The 26,908-nt window shown below is 44.8% G+C and overlaps 1 protein-coding gene across 1 annotated transcript in view; it reads left to right on the top strand.

Moving 5' to 3' along the window:
* ek1 (eph-like kinase 1) overlaps positions 1-26,908 on the top strand; it is a 206,055-nt gene that overhangs the window by 34,770 nt on the left and 144,377 nt on the right. Inside the window, exons 2-3 of the mRNA XM_060900022.1 lie at positions 3,653-3,717; positions 7,265-7,937. Coding sequence (XP_060756005.1) covers positions 3,653-3,717; positions 7,265-7,937 — 738 coding nt within the window. The remainder of the gene's footprint in view (positions 1-3,652; positions 3,718-7,264; positions 7,938-26,908) is intronic.

The raw sequence follows: 26,908 nt of genomic DNA on the forward strand, positions 1-26,908 counted from the left end.
TTTGTAATGTACATGTATTATGATGAATATATTGTTTTGCTTGCTGATTTCCCTACTTCCCTTATTAATATTATTTTAAAATGTGTTTTTGCCCAATCCCAGCCTATGATTTAGTATTAAGTAAATTACTCAGTATTTAAATTAAAATTCATTTTTTAAATTACACATTTCTGGATCAAGCTGAAAGGTAAAGTCATGACTTGTAGGAAGTGCTGTAGTTCTGTACATAATAATACCCCATATGTGCACAAAATACATCATTCATACAGGAATTATTTAGTGATTTAAAAAAACTTATTTACATATCTTTATGCAGGTGGATGTGAGATATGGCAACTGCCATTGTAAATACAGAATGTATGTTTACTACTGATGTTAAATAATGGGAACAAGATCAGGGAAGCTTTAGCCTATGGACACTACAAGTAGCCTATGTTATTTTTACTGATTTTATAAAAAAAAAAATTATTTATATTGACTGATGTGAGATTTGACAACTAGCATTGTAGACTAAAAACAAGCAGCACTACAGTGCTTATATGACTCAAAATGTTAAAATTTATTCTTTGCTCTCATGTTAAATAATTTTCATTAATTTGACACTTATACCATTACTGTTCCTTCGTTGTATTTTCACATATATAAAATTTGTTTACTTATTTTTAACAAAATTTGTAAATTTAATGGGAGAAATATGGGTAAATCACTGCAAAATAGGAACAAGAATGCTTTGGGCCTACGGACACTACAAGGGGCCTACGGACACTACAAACAAGAATTATTATGTGATTTTGACTAATTTTATAACAAAAAATATGTATTTATATAAATTGATGTGAGATTTGACAACTAGCATTGTAGACTAAAAACAGACAGCACTACAGTGCTAATCATATGACTCAAAATGTTAAAAGTTATTCTTTGTTTGCTCTCATGTTAAATAATTTTCATTAAATTGACACTCATACCATTACTGTCCTTTCATTGTATAATCATTTGCTCATATATAAAATTGTTTTACTTATTTGTAACAAAATTGGTGAATTTTATGGGAGAAATATGGGTAAATCACTGAATAATAGGAACAAGAATGCTTGGGGCCTTCGGACACTACAAACAAGTATTCAAGTTTTATCACTGTATGTATTAATCCAATTTATGTTGAGTGCTTATGTTTGATAAAAGTATCCAACATCAAATAGCAACATACCAAACATGGCATCCATTCTATGATTTAGTATCAGGCCTACGGACACGACAGATTTTTTAGGCAAAATTACATGGGTTCAGGATCAGGTGACAAGACCTAGTATTTGTAAACAATCGGATAACTACTGATTCACACACAACAGAGGTATCATATGCTTGCTTATAAATTACATTTTGATGAGATATCTTACATTTTAGTCTTTTAGAAAGAGTAGTTTTTGTCAGAAAATATATAATCATGCAAAATGACGCTCGACACATGATTTAATTTTTGAATTTTTTCATTTAATACTGTGACAGGGCGGCACGGTGGTGTAGTGGTTAGCGCTGTCGCCTCACAGCAAGAAGGTCCTGGGTTCGAGCCCCGGGGCCGGCGAGGGCCTTTCTGTGTGGAGTTTGCATGTTCTCCCCGTGTCCGCGTGGGTTTCCTCCGGGTGCTCCGGTTTCCCCCACAGTCCAAAGACATGCAGGTTAGGTTAACTGGTGACTCTAAATTGACCGTAGGTGTGAATGTGAGTATGAATGGTTGTCTGTGTCTATGTGTCAGCCCTGTGATGACCTGGCGACTTGTCCAGGGTGTACCCCGCCTTTCGCCCGTAGTCAGCTGGGATAGGCTCCAGCTTGCCTGCGACCCTGTAGAAGGATAAAGCGGCTAGAGATAATGAGATGAGATGAGAATACTGTGACACATTTACTCAATGAACATGAAAAAAATAAATAAGTGATAAAAGAAAAAACAACATGAATTTTACTAATATTTGCAATTCATTTAAACAATTTTTACATTTAAAATATCAATAAATAGCAAGTGCAACATCATTATATCAAATTTATGATAAATTTGGATCACATAATTAGTCATAACTTTGGACTCGATTGATCGATTTCCACAATTTTTTCAGGGATTTTAGATCAAACATAGTTACATAATTTCCATTACTCTTCATGATAGACAAGCGAACTCATATGATGTAGGATACAGATGCTCGATACTAACAGTAATTGGTACACCTGATTGTGCTGTAGCCGATATTAAATATTTATGAACATTTGTGAAGGCTATAGTCAGCTTAAACAAACAATTACCTCTATTTGCTTCTCTTTTCTTTAGCTTTCAGCAAAAAAAGAAAGCTCCAGTTTGTTGTTAAATCTATTTGGACAGTCAGTCACACAACAGCTCTTTCCCATTTTAGATTTTTTTTCTTTTTTTGTGGTGTTTCACAGCATTTGAGTTGTGTTACTCCTGCCTATGGTGATGTCACGCTCATTCCCTCTGTTGTACATTATTGCGCTCCCTGCTGTCTACACAACGCAGTTACTGTACCACCACTAGGAAAAACTAAGATTACACAGCCTGATAATAATTGAAATTCATTTTTTTAAATTTCATTGATTGGAATCATCATAAATTTGTATTGTGATTTATCATTACACAATATATCATTACATGCCTACTATAAATATACCTTGGAGTAAAATTACTTCTAGTTTTAAGAAGGTCTGTTAGCCTGTCTTGTAATATTGCATGTTTAATCATGTCCTCTCAGTAATACACTGGTAGCGCTTGACACCAGTAAAGACAACTGCAACCCATCAACACATTTTTTTTCCCTTTAACACTGAATCTGCCTCTACTCAGCATGAAACCCATAATTATACATAACCCGATATAAACCCGCAAAACATTATATAAAGAATTTTAATTATGTGTGTCATCCAAGCTCACACACAATTCACTTTTAATTAGAAGTTGGACACGGATTTTTGAATTATGCTACTTTTTTTTTTTTAATTTAACGCCATAAGGTATGCAACAGGAGAATGAGAAGCTGACACACAGCATGAAAGAGGGTGAACATCTGAGGTTTAAATGTGATTAAAAATTAATCGTTCTGCTTGCCCAGGCTGTAATTGGTTTGGGATAAAGCACAAAATGGGAAGTTCAGGGCTTAGGCTACAGTCTGACTAATAGAACTTGAGTGCTTTTTTTCACCTCCTAATAAACATTGTTTAGATTGAACAAGGCAGTGAAAGTGCTTGTTAATCTCAGTGTTTGTGAACGGTTTTAAATTGTAAACTTTGTTTAAAAGCTGTGTATATTTGTAATTAAACATTAATGTTTTATAAATAACCTTTTATTAACCACAGTAATCATTCACTATAAAACATTGTATTAATTGGAGATAAATCAGAGATAAAAGCTGTATTACTTTATATGGAAAATGTTTTCGGAGAGAAGTATAAGTAAAGGATTAAAGCTAATTTTTAAAATTTTAAAGAAGTTTTATGTTCATGAATATGTGAAATAGAACATGTGTGGAAGAAGCATAAATATGAGGAAGCATGCTTCACAAATCACAAGTCCACATCCTATTTGAAGGACTGAAAACAGCTGTATTATGATAATCTCTCTCTCTCTCTCTCTCTCTCTCTCTCCATATAGTAACCCTTCTGGATTCCATGTCAGCTCCAGGAGATCTGGGCTGGGAGGCCTACCCATCAGAAGGGGTATGATGCATCCCAAAGGCTTACATTTGTGTTTGTTTAGTTTGGTATATAATGAATTTAGGTATCCGGTCTGGAAGCCATACATTATTTGCTTTTGGTTTGCTGATCCTCTGCTCAGGAAAGGGCCAGAGAATTTTTGAGAAAAAAGTACACCAAAGGCAATATAGAACATTCACAGGGAGTCTCACTCATTTCAAAGTCACTCATTTTTGCACTTTTTTTTCCAGAAGAATCGCATAACCCAGACAAAAAGTCCATTGTCGAATCAGATTATGTTCTTTAGTGACCCTTTAGTGACCCTTACAGCCAGGTGGCACTGCTATTATTCTGCTGGGTTTGAGGGCAGCATTTCACTCATCTGTGACCCTGTTCTCTCGGGCACATATTTTCATGTGTGCCCAAGAGAAAATAAAATAAAATCTCCTTAAAATAAGACGAGCCCTTCCCAGACTGACATGTGTCATAATTCTAAATCAAGTCAAGAAGACTTTAAGGACTGTCATATAAGATACAGTGTCTTGCAAAAGTATTCATCCCCCTTGGTGATTGTCCTGTTTTGTCACATTACAAGCTGGAATTAAAATGGATTTGGGGGGGGGGTTAGCACCATTTGATTTACACAACATGCCTACAAATTTAAAGGTGCAAATTATTGTTTTATTTTGACACAAACAATAATTAAGATGAAAAAAATCCCCCCAGAAAAACAGAAATCTGGAGTGTGCATAGGTATTCACCCTCCCAGAGTCAATACTTTGTAGAGCCACTTTTTGCTGCAATTACAGCTGCAAATTTCTTGGGGTATATCTCTATTAGCTTAGTACATCTAGTCACTGAGATTTTTGCCCATTCCTCAAGGCAAAACTGCTCCAACTCCTTCAAGTTAGATGGGTTGCATTGGTATACAGCAATCTTCAATTTATGCCACAGATTTTCAATTGGATTGAGGTCTGGGCTTTGATTAGGCCATTCTAAGATCTTTAAATGTTTCCCTTAAAACCACTCCAGTGTACCTTTAGCAGTATGTTTAGGGTCATTGTCCTGCTGTAATGTGAACCTTCACCCCAGTCTCAAACCTCTGGCCGACTCAAACAGATTTTCCTCCAGAATTGCTCTGTATTTAGTGCCATCCATCTTTCCTTCAGTTCTGACCAGCTTTCCTGTCCCTGCAGATGAAAAATATCCCCACAGCATGATGCTGCCACCACCATGCTTCACTGTAGGAATGGTGTTCTCAGGATGTTGGGTTTGCGCCATACATGGCGTTTCCCATGATGGCCAAAAAGATCAATTTTAGTCTCATTTGACCAAAGAATCTTCTTCCATGTGTTTGGAGAGTCTGCCACATGCTGTTGGGCAAACTCCAAACGTGTTTTCTTAAATAATGGCTTTTTTTCTGGCCTTTCTTCCATAAAGCCCCACTCTGTGGAGTGTACGGCTTAAAGTGGTCCTATGGACAGATACTCCCATCTCCACTGTGGATCTTTGCAACTCCTTCAATGTTATCTTTGGTGTTTTTGTTGCATCTCTGATTAATGCCCTACTTGCCCGGTCTGTGAGTTTTGGTGAGTGGTCTTCTCTTGTCAGGTTTGTAGTGGTGCCATATTCTTTCCATTTTGCTATAATGGATTTAATGGTGCTCCCTGGGATATTCAAAGTTTGGGATTTTTTAAATAACCCAACCCTGATCCATACTTCTCCACAACTTCGTCTCTGACCTGTTTGAAGTGCTCCTTGGTTTTCATGTTGCTTGCTTAGTAGTGTTGCAGAGTCAGGGTCCTTCCAGAACAGGTTAATTTATACAGACATCATGTGACAGATCATGTGACACTTTGATTGCACACAGTTGGCTCTTAATCAACTAATTATGTGACTTGTGAAGTGAATTGGTTGGATCAGCTCTTATTTAGGGGTTTCATACGAAAAGAGGTGAATACCTATGCACACTCCAGATTTCTGTTTTTTCATCTTAATTACTGTTTGTGTCACAATAAAAAAAAAAAAAAAATCCCTTTAAAGTTGTAGGCATGTTGTGTAAATCAAATGGTGATAACCCCCCCCCCCCCAAAAAAAAAAAAAAAAAAAAAAAATCAATTTTAATTTCAGCTTGTAATGCGACAAAACAGGACAAACACCAAGAGGGATGAGTACTTTTCCAAGACACTGTATTTGGCTATAAAATGTTGACTGAGAGGAGGCTCCCTCCTGATAAGAAGAGAAAAAGTTTCCTGCTGTTCAGCAAATTTGTTTTTGCTGATTACTGACTTTTAATACTGAATACAGCATCATTTCATTCAGTCTCCTTTTTTATGTGCTCATCATTCATCTCTCAGAGTCTCGTCACTTAGGACTTTTACTTGGTACAAAATGTTTTATCTAACATTTATCTAACAAAACAACATATGCTGTCTGTGTTTGTGTGAGATTCGTGATTCATTTTCATATTTTGACCACTGAACTGTCTCTACTCTCATGTAGTTTCTGACCATACTCAGTGTAGCAAAACTGTGTGAGTAGGTTGGCTTAATGACTTATAGTACCAGTCAAAACACCTACTCAGTCATAGGTTTTTCTGCATTGTGACTATTTTCTACTTTGTAGAACAATACTGAAGACATTGAAACTATGAAATTACATATGGAACATACAGTATATAGAGGACATTACACGGTTGAGCGAAGATCTCATCTCATCTCATTCTCATTATCTCTAGCCGCTTTATCCTGTTCTACAGGGTCGCAGGCAAGCTGGAGCCTATCCCAGCTGACTACGGGCAAAAGGCGGGGTACACCCTGGACAAGTCGCCAGGTCATCACAGGGCTGACACATAGACACAGACAACCATTCACACCTACGGTCAATTTAGAGTCACCAGTTAACCTAACCTGCATGTCTTTGGACTGTGGGGGAAACCGGAGCACCCGGAGGAAACCCACGCGGACAAAGGGAGAACATGCAAACTCCGCACAGAAAGGCCCTCGCCAGCCACGGGGCTCGAACCCGGACCTTCTTGCTGTGAGGCGACAGCACTAACCACTACACCACCGTGCCGCCCTTGAGCGAAGATATGATGTTTATTTTTGAGTGGTGAACATATTCACGATTTCACCCTCTTATCAGGAGACAGCCTCCTCTCAATCAACCTATGCATTTTATAGCCAAATATCTTATAAAACAGTCCTTGAATTCTTCTTGACTTGATTTATTTCCATTTTTGTTTCTGTTAATAAGACCACAGAATGCCTGAATATACACTATTATACCATTTCCAGCAGTTTGTAGTACTCTTCTCAACTCCAGGTTTTAATTTTATTTCATTACAAGCATAAATTATTGCATGTGTTTTAACAACTGTTCTCTATTTATTACATCACTGAATCATGTAGAGGTGTGGATTGAGATGAATGCTTACCATGTTCAGCTTTTGGTCTTGAGGTCAAAATGAGAGTAAATGTGTCAGTATCAGTGAGAGAGTTATGTCTATGTGATGTTTTGAGCTTTGGAAAAAAAAATCCTGTTTCTCATGTCTGTGTCTTTCCACACGCAGTGGGAGGAGATCAGCGTGATGGATGAGCGCAACATCCCCATGCGCACATACCAGGTATGCAACGTGATGGAAGCCAACCAGAACAACTGGCTGCGCACGGCACTGATCCCACGTGCTGGTGCCCGCCGTATTTACGTTGAACTCAAATTCACATTACGTGACTGCAACAGCCTACCTGGTGTGCCTGGAACCTGCAAGGAGACATTTAACATGTACTACCATGAATCAGATGGTGCAGTGGCACCCCCACCACTACGGCATGCTCGCGAGAGCCAGTATGTCAAAATTGATACAATTGCAGCAGACGAGAGCTTCACCCAGAGCGATGTGGGGGAGCGTGTCATGAAGCTCAACACAGAGGTGCGCCACATCGGCGGACTCAGCAAGCGAGGCCTCTACTTAGCATTCCAGGACCTGGGTGCCTGTATCGCCTTGGTATCAGTCCGTGTGTTCTATAAGCGATGCCCGCTGGCCGTGACGAACCTGGCACTTTTCTCTGACACAGTGACAGGCGGAGACCAGGCGCTGGTGGAGGTACGAGGATCCTGTGTAGAATATGCTGAGGAGCTGGAGGCACCACGCATGTTCTGCAGTGCAGACGGAGGCTGGCTTGTGCCTATTGGACGCTGTGTGTGCAGGCCTGGGTTTGAGGAGATCGATGGACAGTGTCAGCGTGAGTGTTACCAAGCTTGGGGTTTGACAGCAGAGATTAGAGGGAGTATATTGGGAGCTCAGTCTTTGTGTTTTGGGATTGAGATCTTACAGAAGACAGAGAGTATGATGTGAAGTGAGCCATATTTTGTGGTTTGCTGTGCATGATGAAAAAACTATGGGCCACTGGGTATATTTATGTTCCATCTCTCCCAGCAAATCTCCTTTCCTGATCCTAAGTCATTTTTGCAGATCAATTTTCTGATGAAATTGTTGACCATCTGGCCAAAAATAACGGAACCATGTCAGCAAGATATGTTGTCTGGCTAAAGGCCGATTTATACTTCTGCATAGTCAAAGGACGCGCAGGGTGAAATATTTACTTTTGCACATAAAGTGTGCCTCTCCTTGAGGAGGAGTTGCCACATGAAACACACCAGAATGTACTGCTTTTACAAGAGAAGAAGAGTGGAATATGAGTTTCATGTATCACTGTCGGAATAATAAACAGAAAATAACAGTCAAAATTATTTTTTGAAACAAAAAACAAAAAAAAAAGCCTCGTGTGATTAATTATAAACCAAGTCAGTTCTCACTGAAAGCATTTCTGAAGTGTTTTAACTCAACTGTATTCAACAGTATGAGTGGCTCAAAGCCAAAGTCCCATTGCTCACTCAGAAATGAATGAGGCACAAAAAATAATGCCATATTGTTTAAATCCACAGGATTAGATGCAGGATTAAACTGGCCAATATATAGAGGATATTACACGGTTGTGCGAAGATATGAAGTTTATCTTCGAGTTGTGAACATATTCACGAGTGAGCAAAGCGAAAGAGTGAAAATATTTTCAACATGAGAAGATAAACTTCATATCTTCGCACCACCATGTAATGTTATTTTTATTATATGGACACATCCACAAAAAAAAACAAGTTAATGAAAAGAATTTTAATTTTGAACCGCTTCGCCATTTTGACAACGCGCATCCAGTTAGCAGGAAAACATTGGGCGTGACGTCATCGTCGAGTGAAATGTTGGAAAATATGTCACTGAGATCCGTGAGGTATTTTGTATGAAAAATGCAAATTTTTCAACACGAGAAGATAAACTTCATATCTTCAAGCCAACAAGTGATGTTCTTTTTATTATATCGACACATTTACAAACAAAGTACCCAAATTTATCAAAACAATTCATTGATTTCCTCACAAGTGAGATATAGAGATTTACGTCACGGTTTTGGTTCTCTGTGTCCCGGATGTAGCTCTTATGAAAAATATGAGTGGCATATTTCCAAGTAAAACACTCCTGTCCATATAATATAATGATCTACAGCCACACTAGAGCCTCAAACTTAATATAATTTTATTAACACAGTATCACGATGATAGATTTCCAGAGAGGAAATAGCAGCCGGAAATGCGAAGGAGGAAATGCGATGCTACCAAGAAGACCAATCACAGCTGTTGCAGTCTGCGTCATTGTGACGTGTAGTTACATTTCCAGAGAGGTGCATGTCAGGCTACAGCACAGGGTATGACGTAGGGTATGTGGCTACTCCAGATACCCTACGGTATAGATTCAACGCAGAAGTATAAATGGGCCTTAAGATGGCATCGATGCTTAGCTGCAGAAGCAGCAGGGAATCACACCAGAGAGCCAAGGTGGAGCATAATCTGAATTTTATATGCATAGTTTAGCTCAATTCTAAAATCATACCTCTGATTACACATGTTCAAACTACATGCGTATTAGCATTGCCAATTCTGTTTTCTGCAACATTATTATGTAAAATTCGAGTAATCTGGTCTTATATAGAAATGTTCTCTTCACCATGATCAAATGCAACACTGTCTATGATTATCATGCTGGAAGTTATTTCCAGTCATGTCTTCAGTAGAAGAACAGTCACTGAGCCTCATTTATCAGTCTTTAAAGGCTCACTCACAACCCGCTGTACATGCTACTAAATGCCAATCACGTGCGTCACACATGCTTCACAAATGCAGCCCATACTCCTAACGCAGGAAACTGGTAAAATGCAAGTCACACACACTCCATACTCACTGAACACGCACTGATCACATGAGTCAGACATACGGTACGCTTTCCATGAGCAAAAGGCACAATTTTTCCCACGCCTCGAGGAAGTCAGGCATGCAACCTGTACTTGACAAGTACTTTGCCCGTACTCCTCCCCCAAACTTTCCCCCAGGTTCACCGCGACCCTGCGGCATGGCTGCAAGCTACCAAACCCTGCGTCCCGTGTGTGTCCAAAACACTTACGGCGGGTTGTGAGTGTGGCATGAGTAAGATTGTTTATAAACGTTTTCATAAGTCACACCATACTACAAATTTTTGCCAGATTTGCAAATGTTTTAGTAACACTGGTTTTCTTTGTATACATGTGAGTATACTGATAAATGCCAATCATCTGGAAATGGCAAACTTCATCTAACTTTTATAAGGTGCTATTTATTTTGTCCAAATTGAATGGATAGTTTTATTTCTCTTCATTTCTTGTCATTAATATGAAACAACTGAGTTTCACAAACATTTCACTCAATTTATTTACAATTATATAATTATACAACAAATTACATGATTTGTAGCTTAACAATCAAGGTTTAGTGAGGTTCCTTATATATAAATGTACAAATTCAGGAGCAGCTACTCGGATACAAACTTTGTTTTTTTTTTTAACTACCACCCATCCATTATCCGTAACTGCTTATCGTGTACAGGGTAACAGGCAAGCTGGAGCCTATCTCAGCTGACTATGGGCGAGAGGCGGGGTACACCCTGGACAAGTCGCCAGATCATCACAGGGCTGAAACATAGAGACAAACAACCATTCACACTTGCATTCAGTCAATTTGGGGCCACCAGTTAGCCTAACCTGCATGTCTTTGGACTGTGGGGGAAACCGGAGCAAACCCATGCAGACACGGGGAGAACATGCAAACTCCACACAGAAAGGCCCTCGCCAGCCACTTGGCTCGAACCCAGAACCTTCTTGCTTTGAGGCGACAGTGCTAACAACATTTTCTTCAACATTTCTTGTTGCTCTATTAGGAGACAAATGTTTTTTTTCCAAACTATTTTCCAAATTTTCACGAATACCACATTTCCTACGTAAAATGCTCCTGAGAACAATTTGCAAATAAATTTGTTCATATTCAGCTTGATAAACGAGGCCCTCTATGTGTGATGGGATGGGCTGATGTATGTTGTGCAGAACATGAGGTAGAATATTGAGATGTGTTACAATAGTTCTGCTTCTTTGACACCCAGAAACATTCTTTTGCATGCCTGCTGAATTGTTGTAGCAGAAAAGAGGGGTGTCTTTCTTGGAAAGATATCTTGATAAACACTGTGAATTAATTAGAGATTCTTTGCTGTTGGCTGTTGACTTTATATAAATATGTCTGATGAATAGTTTTAGGTTGAAAAAACAACTTTTATATACGATGACTATTGAGATGTATACGTAGCTCTGCCATTACGGTGCAATTGTTGGTCTTGGTGAGTACTGTATTAAATTTTAGTGTTTGTAATCGAAAGAACTACTGTAGACTCACCTGGTTCTGCTGTCATGAAGAACTGCACCAATATTCAATTAATAATACTAAATTCACGTTATTGTTCTTGTCTATCTCTGCTGTCCTCTGAATGGAGATGGACACATGTACCGTATGCACTCTACCCCCCTCTAATCAGAAATCAGTTACCTAATAACTTAATCTTGGCAAAAAACATTGTCTTTCATGGCCAGAAGTGCAAAGATGAGCTTTTCAGGTCTACAACTGAAAAAAAGATGACACATAGCTGTGCTCAGGTGGCAGCCTTTAGGGACAGGTAGGCACCTCATGTGGCATCCCTTGCATTGTCATTTGCATGGTAATGGATTTATACACAGCTCTTTGTGCGCCCCTGTCTCTTTCATCCAGTGAGGCGCTAATGGATTCATTAAAGAGAGCTGCTTGCCTGCCACCAGAGCCTTTCTGTAATTACGCTCATGTTGTTGCATTCCCTGCCCATGCCTGTCTGATTTTTCACCTCTTGTTTGCCTCTTGATGTTCTCATGTGAGATAGACTGTGCTGTGTGCCTGTCACCTCTCTTCTGAGGAGCCAGACACTTTTTAAATATTCATAGCCCTTTCGTGGACTGTTGAATTGAGAGTGGATGTGTAGGTGGGGGGTAGGAAATGAGAGAAGAGTGATGGTGATTTTAGCAACAGAAGAAGTGTGAGAACTGGGACCTGAATGTATGTATACATGAGGAAAGAGAGAAGGTGCTATAATTAATTATCACCTAATTTGTTAGCATGTCACCAGTCTTTGTTTCATTTATGAGAGAGCTCCTGCTGGATTTGTTAAAATGGCTATTAAAGATAACAACAGGACAGGTCTGATAAGACTGACTAAAGAGCTGCCTGTCTTTGTATAAAATAGCTCTTTGCTTTACCATCTGTCTCCCAGCACAAATAATGTAAAACCAGAGACAGCATCAGGGGAAAGCAGCCTGAAGAGAAGACAACAGAACTTGTGGGTCGAGGCCAGTTTTTCCACCAACTTGAGAGATAAACGGAGCTGTTACAGTGATGGTATTTGCGTTTCTGCATCACTGTTATGGTGTGCAAGAACACTGTGAAGCTCAGCATGCAGGAAGTGCTTGGATAAACCGTTCCATTGTCTGGTCGACCATTTGTGTGTGTGTGTGTGTGTGTGGGTGTGCGAGTGTGTGTGTGGGTGGGCTTATGTTGGCTGCTCTGAAAGTACTGCTGCAAACCAAAAAAATTATTTTAATATTTTGTTATTTTGTTTACAACCCCAAATAAGAAAAAGTTGAGACAGTATATTGTAATTGAAATTAAAACTGAAAAACAATGATTTGGAAATAATCTCTGACCAGTATTGCACTCAAAACAATCGAACAACACATTATTTGATGTTTTACCTCATGAAATAGAAGAAGAAGAGTTTATTTGTCACATGCACACTCAAGCACAGTGAAATTTGTCCTCTGCATTTAACCCATCTGAAGCAGGGGGGAAAAGAAAAAAACAAACAAACATCTGAAGCAGTGAACACACACATACCCAGAGTAGTGGGCAGCTATACTCCAGTGCCCAGGGAGCAGTTGGGGATTAGGTACCTCGCTCAAGGGCACTTCAGCCCAAGGCCACCCCATGTTAACCTAACTGCATGTCTTTGAACTGTGGGGGAAACCCACACAGACATGGGGTTTCTGTGTACTTTTCTGCATTAACGCTGCCATCACCATTACCTTTGCCAAGAGCACTGACACAACCCCATACCATGACAGACCCTGGCTTTTGGACTTGTTGCTGGTAACAGTCTGGATTGTACTTTTCATCTTTGGTCCAGGGCACATGGACCATTTCTTAAAAAAATAAAAATAAAAAAATCTGACCACAATACACATTTCCAATATGTGATGGTTCATGTTTTAACTGGCATTTGTAGATGTAACTCCATATTGTAATGCTTGACAAAGGTTTGCCAAAGTAATCCCAAGATCACATAGTTGTCAGTGTGGCAGCGGGGGCGTGGTCAAGCGCCGGTCTGTGACAGGAGGGCGGAGTCAGGGAAGGTAAGTGGCAGAATCACTACACCTGACTGCAATTAACCTGTTTGTGTGTGTTTTCCCAGTGACCGCGCCCTATTTAAGGAGGGAGAGCGGAGAGCAGAGGAGCTCATCCCCGAACAAGACGCCAGTCGTGTGTGTGTGTGTCTGTTTGAGAAAATTGTTCACTGAAAAGTGTGGCAATAAAAGCCCCTATTCCAAAACCTGATCTCTGTCCTGCCATCCTTTGTGCTCCACCCACCCATACAAACTGCTACAGTGGTGCCGAAACCCGGGAAAGTGGAGCACCAGCCGAGCAGCCCCATGGAGTCCTCCCCGTTCGCCGACCTGGTCCACGCCCTCGCCGCGGCCCAGCAAAGCCAGCACCAGGCGCTCGTCACCCTCCGGAAGGAGCAGGAGCGACACTTCGAGGCCCTGGTACTGGCCCAACAAGATGATCGAGAGGCGTTCCGGCACCTCCTCACATCGGCGGGATCCACCAGCGCTCCTACCGCGGGCCAGTCTCCCCTCACCGTCACCAAGATGGGCCCACAGGACGACCCCGAGGCGTTCATCACGCTCTTTGAGCACGTCGCCGAAGCCTCGGGGTGGCCGATGGAGCAGCGCGCGGCGCGCCTCCTCCCCCTGCTAACGGGAGAGGCACAGCTGGCCGCACTACAGCTCCCCACCGACCGCCGGCTGGCCTACGCGGACCTCCACCAGGCCGTCCTCCAGCGCGTGGGGCGCACCCCAGAACAGCAGCGCCAGCGTTTCCGCGCTTTGCGCTTGGAGGAAGTTGGCCGGCCGTTTGCGTTTGGCCAGCAGCTCCGGGACGCCTGCTGGCGGTGGTTGAGGGCCGATAACCGCGACGCCGAGGGAATCATCGACCAGGTGGTGCTGGAACAGTTCATCGCTCGCTTGCCAGCCGGAACCGCGGAGTGGGTCCAGTGCCACCGCCCGGCGTCGCTGGATCAGGCAGTCGAGCTGGCGGAGGACCATTTGGCAGCATCTTCTCTTCTATCCTCTTCTCTCTCTCTCTCTCTCTCCCCCTCCTCCTGTGTCCCATCCTCGCCCCATTCCCCCACCGCGGAGGTGGGGGCCGGCACCTCCCCAGCCAGCCCGCCGCACCTGCGGTGCCCTCCCGTTTCTCCCTTCTGTGTCTGTCTCTCCCCCACATCAGGTGAGTGAGCCCCAGAACACCGGTGCAGAGGGAAAGCCCGGGCCGGTCTGCTGGCGTTGCGGGGAGCCGGGCCACCTACAACAGCAGTGCACGGCGATGGAAGTGGGCACGGTGGTTCGGATCCCCGACGCGCCAGAGGCCACCCTCGATCGGGCCGGAGCGTATCGCATACCGGTGACTATCCAAGGGGATACATATCAGGCGTTGGTGGATTCTGGTTGTAACCAGACCTCAATTCACCAAAGCCTGGTTCAAAACGAGGCATTGGGGGGAGCACAGGGGGTGAAGGTGTTGTGTGTGCACGGGGACGTTCACAGCTACCCTTTGGTGTCGGTCCACATTTTTTTCCGAGGGGAAAAATTTATAGTGAAGGCGGCGGTTAATCCTCGCCTTACCCACTCTGTAATTTTGGGGACTGATTGGCCAGGATTTCAGGATTTAAGGGGATGCTTAGTAAAGAGTGGGTCCTGCCATTTGACAGGGGGAGGTCCCGGTGATGCTTTGGCAGGAGCAGCTGTCACAGAGCTGTCCATGTCATCTCCGCGTCAGAGTGAGGAGCCACCGGCTCCTCCTCTCTCTATTGGGGAATCCCTCGCGGATTTCCCATTAGAATAATCGTGAGACGAGACTCTGCGACATGCGTTTGACCAAGTGAGAGTAATCGATGGTCAAACGCTCCAGCCAAACGCCACCCCGTCCTTCCCCTACTTCGCGATTATGAAGGACAGGTTATACCGAGTGACGCAGGACACTCAAACTAAAGAGCGAGTCACGCAACTTTTAATTCCAAAGAGCCGCCGGGAATTGGTATTCCAGGCAGCTCACTTTAATCCCATGGCTGGACACTTAGGGCAGAATAAGACACTAGCCCGAATAATGGCCCAATTCAATTGGCCGGGGATTCGCGGCGATGTTCGTAGGTGGTGTACGGCGTGCCGCGAATGCCAGTTAGTAAATCCAGCGGCCATTCCAAAAACCCCTTTGTGCCCTCTACCATTAATCGAGACCCCGTTCGAAAGGATTGGGATGGATCTCGTCGGGCCATTAGATCGGTCAGCACGAGGGTACCGCTTTATATTAGTTCTGGTGGACTATGCAACGCGATACCCGGAAGCAGTCCCTCTGCGCAATATCTCAGCACGCAGTATTGCGGAGGCGCTCTTCCGTGTTATCTCCCGAGTTGGAATCCCGAAAGAGATTCTGACTGATCAAGGCACCACATTTATGTCACGGACACTGCGCGAACTGTATGGGTTATTGGGTATTAAGCCGATCCTCACCAGTGTGTATCACCCACAAATGGACGGTTTAGTGGAACGGTTCAATCGCACCCTCAAAAATATCATTAAAAAATTCGTAAGTGAGGACGCACGTAATTGGGATAAGTGGCTCGAGCCCTTGTTGTTTTCAGTGCGAGAGGTTCCCCAAGCCTCCACGGGGTTCTCCCCGTCCGAATTATTATATGGGCGTAAGCCGCGTGGCATTCTAGACGTGCTGCGGGAAAATTGGGAGGAGGGACCTTCACAAAGTAAGAACGAAATTCAATACGTTATGGACCTGTGCGCAAAACTCCACACGCTCACTCACCTAACCCAGGAGAATTTGCGACAGGCCCAAGAATGGCAAGCCCGCCTGTACAACAAGGGTACGTGCCTTAGAGAGTTCACACCGGGAGATAAGGTACTCGTACTGTTGCCCACATCGAGCTCCAAATTGATCGCCAAGTGGCAAGGACCCTTTGAGGTCACACGGCGAGTCGGGGACGTCGACTATGAGGTAAGGCGAGTGGACAGGGGTGGGGCGCTACAGATTTACCACCTCAATCTGCTTAAACTCTGGAATGAGGAGGTCCCCATGGCGTTGGTGTCGGTGGTTCCGGAGAAGGCGGAGCTGGGGCCGGAGGTTCAAAAAGGGGCATTGACATCAAGTACCTCTCCGGTCCCCTGTGGAGACCACCTCTCCCTGACCCAACTCACGGAGGTCGCCCAGTTGCAGACCGAGTTTTCGGATGTGTTCTCGCCCCTGCCCGGTTGCACTAACCTCATAGAGCACCACATAGAGACGCCCCTGGGGGTAGTAGTGCGTAGCCGCCCTTACAGACTACCCGAACACAAAAAAAAGGTGGTTCGGGAAGAACTTGAGACCATGCTCAAAATGGGCATCGTCGAGGAGTCCCACAGTGATTGGAGCAGGTCTTGGTCCCCAAGGCTGACGAGTCGGTCCGGTTCTGTGTGGACTACAGAAAAGTCAACGCGGTGTCTAAATTCGATGCGTACCCAATGCCTCGTATTGATGAGTTGCTCGATTGACTCGGCACTGCTCGCTTTTATTCGACACTGGATTTGACGAAGGGATATTGGCAGATCCCCTTGACTCCCCTATCCCGAGAAAAAACGGCCTTTTCCACACCGTTTGGTTTACACCAATTCGTCACCCTTCCGTTTGGGCTGTTTGGGGCACCCGCTACGTTTCAGCAGCTGATGGACAGAGTCCTCTGCCCTCATGCCACTTATGCGGCCGCCTACCTAGATGATATCATCATCTATAGTAATGACTGGCAGAGGCACCTTGAACATCTGAGGGCCGTCCTTAGGTCGCTGAGACGAGCGGAGCTCACAGCCAACCCAAAGAAGTGTGTGATTGGGCGGGTGGAAGTAAGGTATCTGGGCTTCCACTTGGGCAACAGGCAGGTGCGTCCCCAAATTAATAAGATGTCAGCGATTGCGGCCTGCCCGAGGCCCAAGACCAAAAAGGGGGTGAGACAGTTCCTGGGGCTGGCTGGCTATTACCGTAGGTTTATACCTAATTATTTGGACATCACCAGCCTGCTGACTGATCTCACTAAAAAGGGGGCACCAGATCCGGTCCAGTGGCCGGAGCAATGCCAGCGGGCTTTTTCTGAGGTGAAGGCTGCACTGTGTGGGGGGTCACTTTTATACTCCCCTGACTTTTCTCTCCCCTTTGTGTTGCAGACTGATGTGTCGGACAGAGGGCTGGGGGCGGTTTTGTCCCAGGAGGTGGAGGGGGAGGACCGCCCCGTCCTGTACATTAGCAGGAAGCTGTCAGTGCGTGAGGGGCGCTACAGCACGATCGAGAAAGAGTGTCTGGCGATCAAGTGGGCGGTCCTCGCCCTCCGTTACTACCTGCTGGGGCGCCCTTTCACCCTCTGTTCGGACCACGCGCCCCTCCAGTGGCTCCACCGCATGAAGGATGCCAACGCGCGGATCACCCGTTGGTATCTGGCACTCCAACCCTTCAACTTCGGCTGCAGGCCAGACGGCTGCCCGGCCTGAGTCGGGCGTTGGGGGTATGTGACAGCGGGGGCATGGTCAAGCGCTGGTCTGTGACAGGAGGGCGGAGTCAGGGAAGGTAAGTGGCAGAATCACTACACCTGACTGCAATTAACCTGTTTGTGTGTGTTTTCCCAGTGACCGCGCCCTATTTAAGGAGGGAGAGCGGAGAGCAGAGGAGCTCATCCACGAACAAGACGTCAGTCATGTGTGTGTCTGTTTGAGAAAATTGTTCACTGAAAAGTGTGGCAATAAAAGCCCCTATTCCAAAACCTGACCTCTGTCCTGCCGTCCTTTGTGCTCCACCCACCCATACAAACTGCTACAGTCAGCTATAGATGAATGACTGTTCTTGACGCAGTGCTGTCTAAGGGATCAGAAATCACTGGTGTTCAACTTTGGTTTGTGCCCTTTCCCTTTATGCACTGAAATTCCTCCAGATTTCTTGAATCGTTTAATGATATGTGCCAGAGAGAATGGTATATTAAAATTCCCTCATATCTTTCTTTGAGGAACATTGCTTTTAAACATTTTAATAATTTTCTCATGCATTTGTTGACAAACTGGAGATCCTCTGCCCATCTTTATGTTAGGGTTTTGCTGGGAATCAAACCCGGGTCGCTGGTGTAGTAATCTAGCAAACCCCCACTAGGCCACCAGGGGAATGACTCAAGTGCAGAGGAGTGAGGCGAAAGTAGAGTAGAAAAAACAGATTATTTACAATGCAAAAAATCCAAGGCAGAAAACAAAAGTATAATCCAAACGCTCAGAAGATATATGGGAAAAAATAAAAAATCCAAAAGTTCAAAGTCAAAACAAAAAGCCAAAAATAAGAAAAGAAAAGGCAAAAATCCAAATGCTCAGAAGATCCAAAATGGTAAATACAAAGTCCAAAAAGTCCACAAGAAAGCAAAGTACAAAAGACCACAAAGACAAAGGCAAGGAACATGGAACAGAGTTCTTTAGTGATAACATAACAGCACAAAGACTCCGTGACTAGGGACCAAACTGAGGAAGTATTTATACACAGGGAAATTAAGAAACTGGGCAGGGCAGGAAATAAAGAACAGGTGGGGGTAAAAGGCACATGGAAACAGGCAATCAAAACAAACACAGAAGCAGTGGCGGCCTCTAGAGGCCAAAACAAACATGACAAGATAAAGCAATAACAGCGGCGTCTAGAGGCCAAGACAGTCCCCAGTCCTAACAGGACCCCCCCCCCCCCCCCAAGGAGCGTCTCCTGATGTTCCCAGGGTGATCCGGATGGGCCAAATGGAAGTCCCGACACAGTTCCTTGTCTAACACGTCCCGAGCGGGAACCCAGCAGCACTCCTCAGGGCCATAGCCCTCCCAGTCCACTAGATATTGGAGCCCACCGCTGACCCGGTGGGAGTCAAGCAGGCGGCGCACAGTGAACACAGTCTGACCCTGGAAGATGCGGGGGGGCGGGGGATTCCTAGGGGCAGGGGCATATGTGGACGACAGTACGGGCCGCAACAGGGAAACATGGAATGTGGGGTTGATCCTTAGAGTCCAGGGCAACTGGAGCCGGTAGGCGACAGGGTTCACCCTGCGCACAACCTTGAAGGGGCCAATGTAGCGAGGAGCAAGCTTGCGGTTCTCCACCCGCAGCGGAAGGTCCTTGGCGGACAGCCAAACCTGCTGCCCAGGGCGGAAAACGTGGGCAGGCCTTCTATGGCGGTTGGCCTGAGTCTGGTTGGCCCTGGAAGTCTGGATGAGGGTCCTCCTGACCTTGTTCCAGGTCTTGCGACACCGTCTCATGTACTGGTTGACCGAGGGCACCCCCGCGTCCTCCTCCTGGTCCGGAAACAGAGGTGGCTGGAACCCGAATTGGCACTGGAATGGCGACAACCTGGTGGCTGATGACTGCAGGGTGTTGTGGGCGTACTCCGCCCATGGCAGCCAGGTGCTCCATGATGTCGGGTTATCCATCACCAGGCCTCGCAGGGTGGTTTCCAGGTCCTGGTTGAGCCTCTCCGTCTGGCCATTGGACTGGGGGTGGAACCCAGAGGAGAGGCTGGCAGTGGCCCCGATGAGCTTGCAGAACCCGTGCCACACTCGGGAGGAGAACTGGGGCCCCCAGTCTGAGACGATGCCCTGTGGGAGACCAAAGACTCGGAAGACATGAGTAAATATAAATTTAGCTGTTTCAAGGGCAGAAGGGAGCTTGCACAGTGGTATGAAGTGGCAGGCCTTTGAGAATCTGTCGACTATGACCAAAATGACAGTGTTACCTTGAGAGTCTGGAAGGCCCGTGATGAAGTCGACCGCCACATGGGACCAGGGACGCCGGGGAATAGGCAGAGGATGCAGGAGGCCCTGGGGACGCTGTTGTGGGTTCTTGGTTCTAGTGCACACATCACAGGACAGGACGAATGACCTCACTTCCTTCTCCATGCTCGGCCACCAGAAGCATCTTTTCAAGAAGTCCAGGGTCCTCCGAGCTCCCGGGTGGGCGGTGAGAGGGGACAAGTGACCCCACTGGAGAACCTTGGCCCGGGCTTGACGAAGGACGTACAAGAGGCCCGGTGGCCCCGTCCCAGGACCGGGGTCCTGGCGTTGAGCTCGTCGGACGACCTCCTCGACACCCCAGCAGACAGGGGCCACAATCTAGGACACAGGGATAATAGGCCCAACTTCACTCTCCCTGTTGGTGGCAGAGAACAGCCTGGAAAGCGCGTCAGGTTTGGTGTTCTTAGAGCCAGGGCAGTATGATAGGGTGAAGTCGAATCGACTGAAAAACAAGGCCCACCTAGCCTGTCGTGGGTTCAGTCTCTTGGCTTGCTGGAGGTACTCCAGGTTCTTGTGGTCCGTCCAAACCAGGAATGGATGTTGCGCTCCCTCCAGCCAGTGCCTCCACTCCTCAAGGGCCAGTTTAACCACTAGCAGTTCTCGATCCCCCACATCATACCGGGACTCCGCAGGGCTCAGGCGGTGGGAGAAGTATGCGCAGGGGTGCAACTTTCCTTCTGAGCATTGAGAGAGAACCGCGCCGACACCACTGTCCGAGATGTCTACCTCCACGATGAACAGTTGGGAAGTGTCCGGGAGGACCAGAATGGGTGCCGTGCAAAAGCGGTGCTTGAGGTCCTTGAACGCCTTTTCCGCCTGAGGAGACCAGACATAAGATCCACCAGTCTTTTTGGTGAGATCCGATATGGGTGCTGCTACAGAACTGAAGTTCCTGACAAACTTGCGGTAAAAGTTAGCGAATCCTAAGAACCGCTGAGCTTCTTTAACGGACTTGGGAGTAGGCCAGTCCCGGATGGCCAGGGTCTTGGCTGGGTCCATTTGGAGTTGTCCTGTCCGTACAATAAAACCCAGGAAGGAGACCTCGGGGACATGAAACTCGCATTTCTGGGCCTTAGCAAACAGATTGTTCTGTAGTAGCCTCTGGAGGACTTGGCAAACATGGTGGTGGTGCTCCTGTAAGGTCTTGGAAAATATCAAGATGTCGTTGAGGTAGACGAAAACGTACTGGTTAATTGTGTCCCTCAAGACGTCGTTGATAAGGGCCTGAAAAACTGCTGGTGCGTTGGTGAGTCCGAAGGGCATAACTTGATACTCATAGTGCCCTGACGGGGTGTTAAAGGCAGTCTTCCACTCGTCTCCCTGTTGGATGCGGATAAGGTGGTATGCGTTCCGTAAGTCCAACTTGGTGAAGACAGTGGTGCCTTGGAGCAGGTCGAACACTGTGGACATCAGTGGAAGGGGATAGCGGTTGCGCACAGTGATTTTGTTCAGGCCCCTGTAGTCAATACACGGTCGGAGCCCTCCATCCTTTTTGCCAACAAAGAAGAAGCCGGCGCCAGCAGGTGAGGTGGATGGTCGAATGAACCCAGAGACCAGGGCGTCCTTAATGTATTCCTCCATGGCCTTGCATTCTGGCTGAGAGAGGGAAAACAGTCTGCCCCGAGGAGGGGTAGTCCCAGGGAGCAAATCGATGGCACAGTCGTAGGCACGGTGCGGAGGAAGAACGGCAGCCCTACTCTTGCTGAACACTTCTTTCAAATCCCAGTATTCTGTGGGAACTTGAGATAACTCGGTGAGATCAGGAGGCTCGGCAGGAGACACAGGAGAGCTAGAGAGCAGACAAGAGGCATGGCATGCAGGACCCCATTCCACAACCTGGCTTGTTACCCAGTCTATGTGCGGGTTGTGGCGGGTAAGCCAAGGAAGGCCTAGAATAACTGGGAACTCTGGCGAATGAATAAGGTGCAGGGAAATTTCTTCTTTGTGACCTTGAGACTGGAGAAAGACTGGAGAAGTAACTTGGGTGACTCTTCCGTCACCTAAAGCTTGGCCATTGAGGGCAGACACAGACAGCGGGACTTCAAGAGGTGCAGTCGGGACATTGATTCTTCGGGCGAAGTGGACATCCATAAAGTTTCCCGCCGCCCCGGAGTCTAACAAGGCCTGGCAAGAGTGGACGGACTCACCCCAGGAGATGGAGACCGGGATGTAGACTCCTTGGCCAGGGAGTTCGGGAGAGAGGGTAGGCCTCGGCTGGACGGGGCGGTCCTTTTCCCGAGAGCTCGGCACATGATGCTCAGAAATGGCCAGGCTTGCCACAGTAGATGCAGCACTTGTCCCTCCTTCTACGCTCCCTCTCAGATGTGGAGAGACGAGTACGGCCCACTTGCATGGGCTCCGGACAGTCACTGGAGGAGGTAGATGGGCTCCATGTTGAGGCAGTGAGGCCAGGGAGGCTCAGGACTTGGCGGCGCTCTCTAATCCTGTTGTCAAGGCGAATGGCATGTGAGATCAGTGTTTCGAGGTCACTTGGGCATCCGATAGAGGCCAGACCGTCTTTGATGGGGTCAGACAGACGGCTGTTGCCCAAGTTTGTGCCTTATCAGGTAACAAGGTTATCACATATGCGATCTTGCGGTGATCCGTAGTGTAGGTTGAAGGCTAGAGCTCATAGGTGAGTTGGCACTGGGTAAGGAACTCCCGGCACTCCCCGTGCTTGCTGCCATACCTCTGTGGTGCAGGAAGGCAGGGTTCATGAGGTGCCGTAGGCAGTGTGGCAGAAGGTACTGGAGCAGGAACAGATGGTAGGGCAGGAACAAAGGGAGGCGATGCGGGCATAGGAGTCAACTGTGCCAGGGCTTTCCCAATTTGCTGAAGCAGTACCTCGTGGTGAGCAAGGGCCTCATGTTGGCTTGTGAGTGTTCATGCATGAGCGTCCATGGTCGCTCCAAAGTGTGTCAAAGCTGCCATAATTCCCTGAAGGTTGGCTGGGTAGACAGTTGAAGCAGCCTCTGCTGAGTCGGTCATGACGGAGTCTTTCTGTTAGGGTTTTGCTGGGAATCGAACCCAGGTCGCTGGTGTAGTAATCCAGCAAACCCCCACTAGGCCACCAGGGGAATGACTCAAGTACAGAGGAGTGAGGCGAAAGTAGAGTAGAAAAAACAGTTTATTTACAATGCAAAAAATCTGAGGCAAAAAACAAAAGTTATAATCCAAACGCTCAGAAGATATACGGGAAAAAAATAAAAAATCCAAAAGTTCAAAGTCAAAACAAAAAGCCAAAAATAAGAAAAGAAAAGGCAAAAATCCAAATGCTCAGAAGATCCAAAATGGTAAATACAAAGTCCAAAAAGTCCACAAGAAAGCAAAGTACAAAAGACCACAAAGACAAAGGCAAGGAACACGGAACAGAGGTCTCTAGTGATAACATAACAGCACAAAGACTCCGTGACTAGGGACCAAACTGAGGAAGTATTTATACACAGGGAAATTAAGAAACTGGGCGGGGCAGGAAATAAAGAACAGGTGGGGGTAAAAGGCACATGGAAACAGGCAATCAAAACAAACACAAAACACAGAAGCAGTGGCGGCCTCTAGAGGCCAAAACAAACATGACAAGATAAAGCAATAACAGCGGCGTCTAGAGGCCAAGACAGTCCCCAGTCCTAACACTTTGCTCCTCAAAGACTTTTCCTGGATACTGATTTTGTACCAAATCATGATTGCAATCACCTGCTGGCATCACCTGTTTCAAATCACATCATTATTTAATTGTTTTACCTCATTACTAGCTCTAATTTGCCCCATCCCAACTTTTATTGGAATGTGTTGCAGGCCTGAAACACAGGAATGGATGTATATTAACAAATGAAAAAGAAGCTGAATGAAATCTGTCATGAAATTCAAGGCAAAGGAAATTTAGAACTGCCTGCTTTCTTTGTTGTTTGCATTTTACATACCAACTCATTTTTTTTTTCTGATTTGGGGTTATAATTGATAGTGGATGAAAATATAAGAAAATGAAGATAAACATAAAATACGCCTGTTTGCTTGTGGTGTATTTGTGTGTTATGAATACTTTCTTTTTACTGGTACAATTTTTGGAGAAAATATACATCTATGTGGCATGAGAGATGAAACATCACAAACAGCTTGAACATAAGCTGTAGAACACAAGCGGACACCAAAACATTTATTTGGATTCAACATATTATGACTTCTACACAGATAAACACAGAGATTAGAATAGGAAATGCACTATTATTAATAGTATTTTTTATTAAGAAAGCGTGCCAGAAAGGATCACAGGGTGTCAAGTCTAGACTCAAGTTATGCATTGTGACACACACACACACACACACACACACACACACACACACACACACACACACACACACACACACAGAAATCTGAGCAGGAGGGGTTTGTTTTTTAAAATGTATTTATTTATAGGCAGGCATGAATGAGTGATCAGTGAGTGGCAACTTACAGAACAAACAAACAGCACATTCGTTAACATGCATTTACATTCATCCTATGTTTCTATTTTGGAAAAAGTACCAGCATAAATAAATAAATTATATATATAAGTACATTATATGTATTAGTTATTATTTGTACCGCGTCTTTAACTTTTTATACTCTAAAAGTCAAACAGAAATGACATTTTCCTTAATGTTCAGTGTTTATAACTCCTACTAGTGTTTGCATGGTAACAGAACAAAGACAATTAAACCACGAATCACAATTATGTCTATGGCCAGTAATTATCATACATACTTTGTTCTGTGTAAAAAGGTTGGGGAAAGCCTGAAGGAGAAAAAGCACAGTTAAAACCACATACCCATCCATCTAAACAGTGAGGTTTACACCGCAAGCTCTCAAACAGCCTCACACTGAAAGATTTACTCATGCTGGAAGAGATCCTAATCCACAAGAGTGTGTTTCGCCTGACCAGCTGAAGAAACAATTGTTTGTGCCTGGTTCTACCATCACTGTAGGAAGGGGAATGTTGCTATGACAAATGAGAACGAAATATATGATCCCGTAGCTCGTGAACTTATTTTCCCCCTGTGCTTAAACTGTGGGTTGTGGAAATTTCAGGTACTGCTGCTTTTCTTCTTCACTGGAACTCCTACATACGGTATATATCCACCCAAGAATAACATGCTTAGGAGCGTCAGTGGAATTATGTAAGCAGTTCAAGTTAGGTCACATGTAGCCCGAACATTCTATTCTATACACTGTAAAGACAAACAAACAAAAAAAAACCCCACATTTTATTTACTGGCAACTGCATCAAGTACATAACCCAGTAAATGTGCAGGTTTATGTGTTATTTTATGCTATGTATGGTATTAGAGTTCTTTAGTGGAAGTACGTTTTACAGTTGTTTACTGTACATTTTACAGTAGTTTCTAGACAACCCAGGTTGCCAATAAATTACTGTAAAATCTGCAGGCTTTTTTTTTTTTTAAACAGCATATCTAGTTAGCAATGGATATCCTGTGGACCCAGGCCATGTTTGGTTATTCATTCTGGAAAGGTGTATTTTGTTTCATATTTAGCAGTAACACTTGCTATTCTGTAGTCAATTTAACAGAAACAGAACATATTTTTTTAGGCACGACCTAAAAATGGAGCTCCCAATGAGTGTATGAGCAAAATATTTGCAAGGGCACAAAATCAACCTGAATCGAATAATGTTATAGCATATGAACCATCAAAATGTGTAGTGTAGTGTATTTCACATCAGTAAATTGCTGCATTGTCTTGTGACAGTGTTTTCAATAAAACTCTTCTTGCACTTACATCCATCTCCCGCCCTAAAGCTGGGCATACACTGTGCGATTTTTTCAATCGCGGTATTCAGCTGCTACTCACACTGTACGAGTGAATCGCAGGGGTAAACAGCACGCAGCTTACGATTCCTGTTCTCACACTATATGATCCGATGCTTGGATGCGATGCTCGGATCCGATGCTCAGGATTTCAAACAGGTTTGATTTTCATCCGATCGATCGGGAGGAGGTCATGAGGTGTTAATCGCTTGTCGTTACTCCATGTATACTACACGATCTGAGACGCACGATTGAGCCAAAACTCGGCCCGATCTCCAAAATAGTCGCACGAGTGAAAATCGTGTCAAAATCGGGCCAAAAATCGCACAGTGTATGCCCCGCTTTACATGACAGAACCTGTCAATTGTCCAACAAGCTAGTGGACGAAAGTGAAATAAAACTTTTCACTTGTGTTATATTAAACTGTCATGAATATTTTTCATAAAATTTCCTCGTAAATAATCCTATGTTATTTTTCAAAAGGAAATTAAAAATAAGCACTGGATGAACACCCATCTATCTTATGTAAATGAAGAGACAAATTTCATTGTCTGGTGGTCAAGTGTTGTGAGATACATTCCCTTGCACTCGGGTTTCCTGTAGTGGTACAGATACATTGTTCATCGTATGGACATCGTACAGCCAAGTCATTTAAAATCAGATCGATGCATTTCTCTTAAGTATGAGGCACTGAGATGAAGCTACTTCATCAAAAGGTGGATTTTTTTCTAACCCTTTTTACAACCCCGATTCCAAAAAAGTTGGGACAAAGTACAAATTGTAAATAAAAATGGAATGCAATAATTTACAAATCTC

The sequence above is a fragment of the Neoarius graeffei genome, chromosome 19, assembly GCF_027579695.1.
Source record: "Neoarius graeffei isolate fNeoGra1 chromosome 19, fNeoGra1.pri, whole genome shotgun sequence".
NCBI classification, from domain to species: Eukaryota; Metazoa; Chordata; class Actinopteri; order Siluriformes; family Ariidae; genus Neoarius; species Neoarius graeffei.